At 34.3% G+C, this 11187-nt stretch overlaps 1 protein-coding gene across 2 annotated transcripts; it reads right to left on the bottom strand.

The window, feature by feature from the left end:
• Positions 1–281: 281 nt before the first annotated feature.
• Positions 282–8473, bottom strand: LOC145558864 (protein CHROMATIN REMODELING 35-like). 2 transcript variants are annotated; one of them, XM_081620214.1, is made up of 7 exons: positions 8239–8473; positions 7996–8037; positions 6724–7169; positions 5515–5706; positions 4118–4276; positions 960–2743; positions 282–572 (listed from the first exon to the last, which is right to left on the bottom strand). In XM_081620214.1, exons 2-7 carry the CDS (start codon positions 8024–8026, stop codon positions 569–571), a joined length of 2616 nt encoding a protein of 871 aa, XP_081476340.1. In that variant the 5' UTR covers positions 8027–8037; positions 8239–8473; the 3' UTR covers positions 282–568. The 2 variants fall into 2 exon arrangements, with proteins under 2 accessions (XP_081476340.1, XP_081476341.1); XM_081620215.1 differs by having other exon boundaries at positions 5515–5703.
• Positions 8474–11187: the final 2714 nt, after the last annotated feature.

Raw genomic sequence — 11187 nt, 5'->3', positions numbered from 1 at the left:
TGTAAAATACCTTATCAGCTCTGTTATGTACTAATCATAGCATGTTTCCTGTGTTTATTGTTGCACAAATTTTTTTATGCGGCTAGCCACACCGTGTAGCCGGGATTACTTATTCAAGAGTAACCCCTGATCGACCCATTAATTCAAGAATAAGTAACTCCTGACCGACCAGGTAACCCCGGTCACAAAGTGTTGCCAGCCACAGAAAACGCGCTGTTATTGTTGTAGGTCTGTAAATAGTCTTACTAAAAATCAAATTAAAGAGGATGAATGCTTCAAAGTGGAGCTTAGAAACAGGTTCATCTAAAAATATATAGATCAACATTCAGAGAGTGCATACACCAAAATGCTGGATTGCATTAGAACAAACTTCACCACTGTAGTAACTATAACACCTAATCTTTCTCCAACAACGATCATAGATATATATACAGCATCACTAAAATCATAGTTCCAACTTCAAAAGCTCATTCTCCTGTGTACAGACTTGTATTGCTCAAAAACTAAAACTGTGCAGTTAGCAAAAGTTAAGCATCTTCAGGCATCTCCTTCCACAACTACTGACAATTTACCTACAACACGCAAGTTAAATTTGCGTAAGTTCGCAGAAATATACAATTACTCCCTTCCTCCCTGAATTTTGGATTTGGCTAAAATATTAATGCTATAAAATATAACATATAAACGGGACATACTCTAGAATGAAACAGTTGAAATATAAAAAATTGAATAGAAACAAGTAGCATTTTTAGGAAGAGATTAAAAAAAAAAGAAAAGAAAGAGGGAAAACAAGATGATATTTATATGTTAGACTATCCAAAAAAAGAAGTGTGAGAAACAATTTAGGGAATCCATTTAATGAAAGTATACAATATAAAGGGACAAATGGTATAACGGTGTAAATCAGAAGTGACATAGTAGTAAATAAAGAAGATATGAGAACAGAAAGTCGAACTAACCTTCGGTGCAAAGCCTTAACATCCTCAGCTAGCGCCGGACTCTCCAAGAATAAATCACCACAGTCCTTTAGATCAACTGGCTCTATATTAAAATCTTGCGTTCCACGGTATTCATTCCACTCAAACCACCTTTTTGCAATTTGTTCCTTCTTGAAACACGTAAGATGGTCTTCCTCTTCAGGAGAGTCAGCAGCAATCAGTCGGTAAACATAAACTTTTTTCTCCTGACCGGGACGAAATGCACGCCCTATTGCTTGGCGCGACACAGACGGATTCAAATGGACATCCAGGACTATAATCCGGGAGGCGCCCACAAGAGATATTCCTTCTCCACAAGCTTTGATTGATCCGAAGAAGACCCGTGCATCAGGGGAGTTATTGAACTGTTCCATATGTGATTCTCGCAGATCAGTAGATGTATCGCCACAAATCATGAATATCTCTTTACCAACAGACCACCCCTTCCTATTGACAGCTAACCGTTCCAGAAAATTTAAAGGCAGCAAATACTGGCTAAACACCAGTAGCTTTTCTCCATTACTTTCACATAAACGCAGCATATTCAAAAAAAATTTAGCCTTGACTCCTTCTCTAATGTCTATCTTTTCAACCAGCTCATCAATCTTGGCATCATATTGCAATGACCGCTTTTCAGAACCAGGATTATTGTCTGAAAAAAGCTTGAGCTTTGGGTGAGTGTAGACTGCACAACCCAATGAGGTTTTCCTGAATTTTGTTTTTTCCCTCTTATTCAGCTTATCAACTTCAATTTTCTGTTGAGGGCTCAGACTGAGAAGGACAGTAAAGTCTACAAGTCCAGGAAGGTCATCCAAGAAGTCACCCCTGTAGTAGTGCAATACCTTGCTTGTCATCTCCCTCAGATCTTTGATTACAGCCTCCTTTCTTTTCCAGTCTTCATCCTGCTGAAGGGTGTATTCAACAAGATCGAAAAAATTGCTCTCAACATTCCCTCCTTTCAACTGCTTTTTAAACCCATGAAATTGCACTCTACTCATGATACGTTTCTTTATGCTCCTGGATTCGTCAAGCTTCAAAAATTTTGGGCGGACGAGGTTTAAAATGGTGAAAACCTCTTTGACATGATTTTGGTAGAGTGTGCCAGATAGCACTACCTTCCTAGGAGTTTGGACTTTGGCAAGTGAATGCAGCACGTCAGTGTTCTCATTCCTAGGAGTATGACCTTCATCCAAGATAAGGATGCTAGGGCGCTTCAGCAGTACCTCTTGGCAATAAGCAGTTGCCTTGCATGAGCTGTCACCAGTAACAATAGTCGAGAACTGCTTATAACCCAGAAAAAGTATGCTCCTCTGCTCTACCCACTGTCTAAGAACTTCCTTCTGTTGAAACCTATTTTCAGCTTTCATGGAGTAGAAATCAAGTAGAGGAATGTCCTCTACTTGCCATCTTTGAAACTCCTTTTTCCAAGTAGGGAGAATTCCTTTGGGAAGCACCACCAATGGCCTAGCATCTGGATATTGGGCTAGAAAACTTTGCATGAAACTGATGATCATAAATGTCTTTCCAGAGCCAGGAGCGTGAGCCAAGATGCAACCACCAGGATTTTCAGTAATTAAGTTGCTCAATAAGAAGTTAAATCCCTCTGACTGGTGAGGCTTCATTTGCTTTTTATGCCTAGGATGAGCAGAGATTTCAGTCACAGCCAAATCATGCCCAGGCAGGTTAATCCCATCCAGATGGTAGTCGGTGTCATCGTTCTCTCTGTTAGAACGAGAATCAGACCTGTAACTTCTCACGCGAGCAGCCTGATGTAAAGAAAAAATGAGTGTCATGAAAAGCAAATGGCATCAATTCATAAGTAAAGGCCATAAGAACTTCTAGCAGAACACCAATCCAGACAACAGAAGCCAATATGATGGCATTGATACTGACAGACACGACAGGGCTGTAAAAAACTTTAATATAAAATCAAAAAAGTTATTAATCAGTTATCACATATAAATTTCGTCTGACACGGGTATGTGTCCAGGACTCCAGGTGTCAGGCTTTGCATCAGCATAAACTGAAAGTTACAAAATAAGTGCCTCCAAGCCTATGTCAAAATGTCATATACAGTAATACAGTTAACAACCACAGATACTTAATCAATCCAAGTAACACCCGCACAGAAAAAATCAAGTAAACTTTAAGAATGTAGAGGTGTAGATAGATACCATGATTATTAGTATATGTGTCACGATCTGAGTGTCGGATTCTAACAATCACATATCTTCAGCCAAAACAAGATTTTGTAGAACTGTAGGATGACATAATGTTCTGTTCTACAATTTAACCAATTAATAAATGTAATTGAATTCTGCTAAATACAGTCAAACTTAAGGCCCTGTTCACTTCACCTTAAAAAAATAATATTCAATAATAATAATTTCAATTCAGTAATAATAAGTCCACTTCAGCAAAAATAATTTCAATTCAGTAATAATAAGTTCAGTTCAGTAAAAATAATTTCAGTTCAGTAAAAATCAGTAACTATAGAAAAGAAATCTAACAAGTAAAAAATAATTTCAGTTAAGCAAAAATAATTTCAGTTCAGTAAAAATAATTTAAGTTCAACAAAAATAATTTCAGTTCAACAAAAATAAGGTGAAGTGAACGGGGCCTAAGTATTGAAAATTTTTCTAGTCAATACATAATCACCGACCTATCTGACCAAGGAATTACAAAAATATCTCTCAGATATTTCCCCAAGGGACTAATGAGAACCTCCAAAACATTTTTAGGCTTACTAATGTTACTATAACTAAATCTCTACATCCCAAAACTATAGATAAAGAAATTACAGACAACAAATAGTCTCTTCCTTTAACTCAATTGTCGTTTTAAGTATTAACTAGAGATCTGTCTCAAAAGCAGGCAATATTTGAATTATAGACACACGTGTTTAATGGACTAGATCATCAAAATTAAAGTTCTTGTTGAAGGCCCAACAAACTAAATCTGAGCAAATAACCACAAAAGTCTCCAGTGAGAAGTAACAACTTGAGTAAATTAAGGACAAAATCAGAGTCATAGTCATATACTCATATCCATACATCAAACAATAAAGAGAAAAGATCTTCATATATATATACGCGATCTGAAATGGGAAAAAAATAAATAAATAAAGAACTATTTCAAACCTTTATGTACTGGAAATCAAATATAGTCTCGATAGCCCTCTGGATGACTCCGCATACTCGGCACACATAGCCAATATCATCTTTGAGGACATATGAATGATCACAGCCCTCATCTTCTTCCACCGATTGCTCGTCTCCTGATTGATCAGCTGGAACATCCTACAAAGTGACATAAATAACAAGTTAAATAGTTCTTTATACAGAAAAGAAAGTTTCACCATATTCTACGATGATATGACTAAATAGGGATAAGAAATTCATTAAAGTGGATTACAAATTAAGGTTTGATATACTAAACAGCAGTAGTCATCAATTCATCATACTGTACAAAAGTGAATAAAAAGCACAAATGGAAGGAAAGGTCTAAATGATGATGAGTGCAACAAGGAGCATACTAGCATGCAGAAACAAGAGAAAAGATCAGCCAGCCACTCACACAAAACGGAAATATCAAAAACAGTTTTATTTGCAAACTAAGGCAAAAGCTTAACATGGATTACATAAATCAAAGTAATGAACAGTGTTGTTTTCTAATTCAGCCTGCTCCGAACAGTATATTCCAGATTTCTCCATAGAGAGTTATGTACTTATGTGTACAATTATCTTCGATAAAGATAAGGAAAAGTGAGCATCAGTTCTCTCATAACAATTAAACATTCATATTCTTTAACTTGTGAAAAGCTTGCGGCATACAGTTACAAGCCAACAGATCTGATCAGGGTGGCACAAGATGGTAAGACCACAAGAAGTTGAAATACATGAGATTTAACAAATAAAAAAAGATATATATGCATACACCCAATTGCATATTCTCAAGATACTAGCAAATGCATCTCACACAAGTTTGCAACCTTTGCTTACAGTAGTTTAGAATATTAAGTATATACACAAGAGATACTTTATATCATCCAAACATTTTCCGTTCCCATCTTATGCAAAGTTCACACTTTAAATGTATATGGGATTTGAGCATTGCTCCTTTGAACATTAATAAATCAATTTTGATAAAAAAAAAAAAAATATAATGCCATCAAAGCAGATTCCAAACATCTGACGCAGTGTAATCCAAAAATGACCGACTCAAATTTAAATCACCACAATGCCTAAGCTACAACAACTAACATACAAATAAGAAGAAAATCAATTTCTATCCAGCATGCCTCAACAACTAAACGAAATAACATAGCATAACATAAAATATTTTTACAAAAAAAGAAGTAAAGAAACACAAATAATAGAAAGAAAAGATAAGGAAAGAAAATCACAAAAAAAAAATAAGAAGTAAAGAAACACAAATAATAGAAAGAAAAGATAAGGAAAGAAAATCACAGAAAATTGCAAGCAGTAGATCTGTTAGAGCAACGAGAAAAAATCACAAAATACAACCAGCAGTATACCTTGGAAGACTCTAACGCAAAATTCATCTCCTTCCACATGTCTGACAACTCTTCATCTTCGGCTTCATTTAAGTCGTCATTTAACTCGTCTTCAATACCCACATATACACCTTTGTCTTTTACCTTATCGATTTTTTTCTCTTCTACTTTAGTTGTTTTGACAGGTTTGACATCCACGTAATTTTCAACCTGCTATCACAATAGTTCCCATCAAAACAAGGGAAGCAGATTTGATAATTTAACTATAACCAGGAAACACAATGGCTAGGATTGAATCATAACAAGCAGTATCAGTCAGTAGTGAACAAAACTATGCCGTCACAAGTAGTCAGCGAATCAATACACACTAAGAATGGAGAGGACAGGTTTTGACATCAAACATTCAAACGTCTATAGAAGCTTATATTATTCTTAAATTTAAATCATTAGAATACAACATTGAATAATGGTGGTTGATTTAGAAGAAAGGTAGAGCAGCACAAGTCAGGCAAAAATATAAACCTGATTGGCTTAGAAAAACAAAAGGCAACAAACTCTTGAGCCTCTTGAGTCTTGACACAAGTCATTTAGCATGCCAATATTCAGAAGGTACAATTAGGGTCTAGATTGTTTCGCTGCTGATTAAAATTCAGCATGCCAGACAAGAATATGTAATGACGATAATAAGCGGTTAATTCTCAGCTAAGGACTTTCACCAAAGCTTAACTCCTGCATTTCCTTTGAAAGTGCAGAACATTAATAGATTGAACAATCGTCTGTTCCATTAAATTTCACTTTTATCAGTTTGATTCACACAAAACACGGCCTCATTAATCACACGCCAAACAAGATGCAATCTTATCAGTTTAATGACACATTTTTTTTTTTCACTAAAGTCGCAGTAGCAAACTTGCAATTCAAAAGACTGCTACTATAACATTTGACAGGACAATCTCTATTGACAATATGAAGGACTGAAAACAATTAAAGAGCATTTTACAAAACAGTGCACAAGTGATAAAACAATATGGCAAACTTGAGATTGAAAAAGAAAAAGAATTGGTTTGACATGGGAAGAACCGAAAAAATCCCCAAAAAGACTTGGCAGAACAAATAATCAGCAATTAGTGATACAAAGGGTAATTCAATAAATATATTGCAAATTATAAAGAGAAGACATTATATTGATTTAATATAAGCCTTGGACAAAGAGAGATATAAAAATCTAACCCGCAAGGTCTCTGCATGGAGTTCAATGTTAGTAGGTGGAGGCCTGGGTAAGGCAATCTCTTGAAAGTGAAGGAAGTTTTTTCGGTCAACATCTTCCTCATCATCTGACTCAATTATCAACACGGGTTCAGATCTTGGAGTGATGCACTTTGTCTCAAGACTATCCAAATCAACAATATCTGTAACCACTTCTCCTTTTACATCGTATTTTGCATACGGTGATGAAAATTCGAATTCGGGATTTGTTGTAAACAGAGAATTAAAAACCTGAACCTTTCGCGCAACCAATGCTTCAACATCTTTCGTAACACTTCCATATTTACCCCAGCTGATGCTATCTAGTAGTTCTGGAATTGTGAATGGATCAGAATAATCAAACAGTGTGGGTTTTTCTCCTCCTCCTCCATGAGAAAACTTCAGTTTCTTACTACTCGCAGCATAGTTATCTGTTTCATCCAAGGAATATCCATTAACTTATAGAAGCACTAACAATACAAGCTGGAAGTTTCGCAAATTATGAAAGACAAACATAAACATATCAGCTCATCAATCACGGAACTAGAAAATACACAGACAAATCTCAAAAACGCTCAAATGATCCATTACATCAAATCAACTATACGTTTAAATAATAATAATATGGGGTTCTACGAATAAATAACACCTTTTGAGTCTAATTAGAATGGAGATTCATACCTTTTTGAGAAAATATGCTTTTACATTCATCACAATAAATCAATCAGATCTTCCAAAAAAATTCCTTAGTTAATAAATCTGTATCAATACAAAAACTTGTACTATGTGCTAAAACCTCTTTTCGTCCACAAAATCATTTGAGAAAATTGTATTCACAATAACTTAGGTAAATAGCCTTAATATTCATCAAATTCGTGTATATCAGTATATATTCATCAAACAACACAAAAGCATGAAACATACTCATGAAATTTCACCAAAAATAACTATTTATAACGCTTTGACTGGTGATCTATGGAACCTTGTCAATTCCTAAAACCCCGAAAAATGTTATGTAAAAAATAAAAATAAAAAGAATTTTCAATATTTCATGAATTACCCACTTGGCCACTTCCTCCATTATAAAAATTTCATGAAAACCCAGATAAATTTAACAGATAATTATTTCATGAAAACCCAGACAAAAAATAAAACCAATATCAAATGGGAAAATCAACACAAATTGAGGACTATAAATTTAACAAAAAAAAAACAACCCAAAAAAAAAAAAAAAGCGAAAAATGGGAGTGAAATAACCTGTACAGACTTCAGCAGCTCCACGCTTCATGTTTTAATCCTCTAAAAAAAATTAGGAAACAATACACAAATTAATGTTGTAAAATAAAAAAATATTGTCAAAAAAAAAAAAATGATAGCATTAGCAAAACTAGTTGATTTTCCAGATGATCACTAAAAAGAGGGGAAATTTTGAGAAATTATAAACCCTAGAATCGGAAATCAGAAGCCATAGAAGAGGAGAAGAGAGAATAGAGGACTCACATTGAAGAAACGACGTCGTCGGATGGTGTTGGGTGATCGAAACGCGGTGTTTGGAGTGATGGTGGAAGGTGAAGAGCAGAGGAGTGCCCTTGGGACTGGCGTTGTGTGCAGTGAGGAGAGAGAAATAAAGGAGAAGTAAAAAAGAGAGAGATAAATAGAGGGACTAGGGGTAGTGGAAAATGTGTTAAGGCGAATGCTGATGTGGCTTTTTGACACGTGGCTGAATCCCATTGGTCCATTAGTTTTTTTTACTACTCATTCCTCCATTTCTTATTATTCCGTATTTGCAATAAAAGAATATTTTATGTTTCACAAATACTTAGTAATATCTTTTTGATGTTAATAAAGAGAAACCGAGGTAATTTTTAACCATCCTATTGGAGATGTATTCCTTGGATATTGTTTTAGCATATTTTGTTTGTTGTTACCTTCTCCGTTCCTATTCTATTTTGAGCTAATCCTTTCTATTGGTAAATTTTTAGACCTTTATACAAGAATACTATGTAGAATACTAATTTTACACATTTACCCCTACATTTTCACTCCTAATACACTTACCCTCACAATCTCATATTACCAACTTTCAATGCAACTATTTTCATTTACTAAAATATTTATATATTCCCAAAGTAACTATTTGCATTTACCAAAATATTTAGTTATTCCCAAAACAAATATTCTCATTTGACATATTCCCCGTATTTTTTTCTTATACCTACGCAATAAACCAAATGTAACCGTAAAAAAGTAAAAGAGTGAGTAAGAATTATAGAGTGTGATATCTTCACCTTACAAAAATATAAACTTGTGGTTTATTTATGACCGGTCAAGTTTAATCACGTAAAAATATAGTGAAATTACTCAACATAGGGTTGATTAGCACCAATCAAGTTCAATAAGTTCAAGTGAAGATTATGTACTATAGGTTTTTGAGTACTATAAATGACTCAGTTGCGTTATTGCATATAGATAATAAAAATTTATGAGGTATGTATTTTAGCATTAAATACTTTGAATGTTAACTATAATAGACCGAAGAAAAAAATATACTTATATTAATAATAGTTAACATGCCTTATTTTGTGTTTACTTTATTACCTTTACGAAACGAATTCATTTAAACATGTGATTCAGTTTAGATTATCACGTCATAAAAGGTCAGTGAAAAAAACAATGACAACTCACAATTTTTTTTGGGTGTGGGGTCATACCATATAAGAATTTGTTAGATGCTTACTTTTTTATGGGGAAAGAGGAATAATTGTATGTTATGTGGCATGAAAAAAAGTGAAAGAATTTTGGAAAAAAATATCAAGAGAAATATGACCTTTGGCTGATCATTCAAAAATAAAAACGCCTTTTAATAAACATCTATGCAGAATAAAACGTGACTAATTCGCGTCATGTTTAAAAAATGTGACACATGTGCAATGTTAATCAAAACCACCCTACCCATTAGCCTCACCGTACCTCTTCACTGACCCCACCTCCGGTTATCACCAACTTGAAAACCCACAACCCTCCATTAGCTCAAAACCTTACCACACCCTCACCTAGCCTCCACCAGACCCAAAATCCCTACCATACCCCCCTTGAAACCCCTTACATATACACCATCAAAAAAGTTCCGCACCAACCGACAAGGCAAAAACATCTTCACCGTCAAAAAACTTCCGCACCAACCGACAAGGCAAAGGGACTGAGAAAAGAGGCTAGGACTGGGTTAGGGAAAGCAAGGTTGAGATGGGGATAGAGGAGAGTAGGATTAGGTGATGATAGATGGTTGGAGTGGAAAGGGGCAATTATGGTGGGAGTGTTTTTTCTCCTTTTCCAAAATTTTAATCAATCATAATGTGACACGTATCCAGTTGAACTTGTATAATAAATTAACCGTTTTTTAAAATAAAGTATTGTCAAATGTCATTTTATTTTGGAATAATTGAAACTTACAATATGTTTTGTTGTTAGAATACTAACCAAGGGTCGTGCTATTTTTGACAATTTTTCTAGCTTTTTGAATGACTAGCAGCTGACCACAGTGGTTTATAAGAATGATTATTAATCTGTACAAGCTACCTTATTTATCATAGTAACCCATTTTGTCCATAAACATAACCAAAATTCATTATATGGAGTAAATGAGTTTTATAAAGTAATTTTTTTAAAAAATAACTTCATATGTTATTCGAGTACCCTTATTCTTTTGTTTTAATTAATGAAAGAATAATCCCAATTATTCAAAAGCGTAATCCCATTTTTATATTGATGTAACTTCACATACGTGAAACACCTAATATTAAATTAAATTACCTAATATGTGAAGTGGCCACGCCATATGTAAGAATTTGTGTGTGTATCTATCACTGAGGTGCTTGGTGAACACTTATATACAGAGTATTATATATACTTCGTATTCAACACGTCCTTACTTTTATATGTAATCTCACATACGTGAAACCCATAATACAATATTAAATTTATTACCTAATATGTGAAGTGGTCATGCCACATATAAGAAATTATGTTATCTCTTTCAGGTGCTTGGTGACCACTTATATATACTTTGTATTTAACTTGTCCTTACTTTTAGATGTACTCTTTTAAAATGTTGATATTTTCATCACTACTTCAACACCAATATGAAGATCAACTAACCTACAAGAGTGACGACAACAAATCAAAGACAAGATTGACATATTTTGAGCGACGAATGAGACCAAGCTAGATGAAGCAAGCCCCAACACTACAAATTGCGAAAAACCACCATAAGTTCCTTCAACAACATATTTTACATACTAATGACCAATCCGTCGTATTTAACAAGATCACACGTCAATATGTTTTTTCATGCAATTATCAAAGATTCAGTGGTAACCTAATTTCTATTTTCAAACCATCCCATCAACGAATCTTTTTTCTTTAATTTTTTTTTTGCTTGGAATAGTTGCG

The sequence above is a fragment of the Chenopodium album genome, chromosome 9 (genome assembly GCF_948465745.1).
Source record: "Chenopodium album chromosome 9, dcCheAlbu1.1, whole genome shotgun sequence".
Taxonomy (NCBI): Eukaryota; Viridiplantae; Streptophyta; class Magnoliopsida; order Caryophyllales; family Amaranthaceae; genus Chenopodium; species Chenopodium album.
The sequence above is the reverse complement of the archived record's forward strand: the minus strand, read 5'-3'. Positions and strand labels throughout refer to the sequence as shown.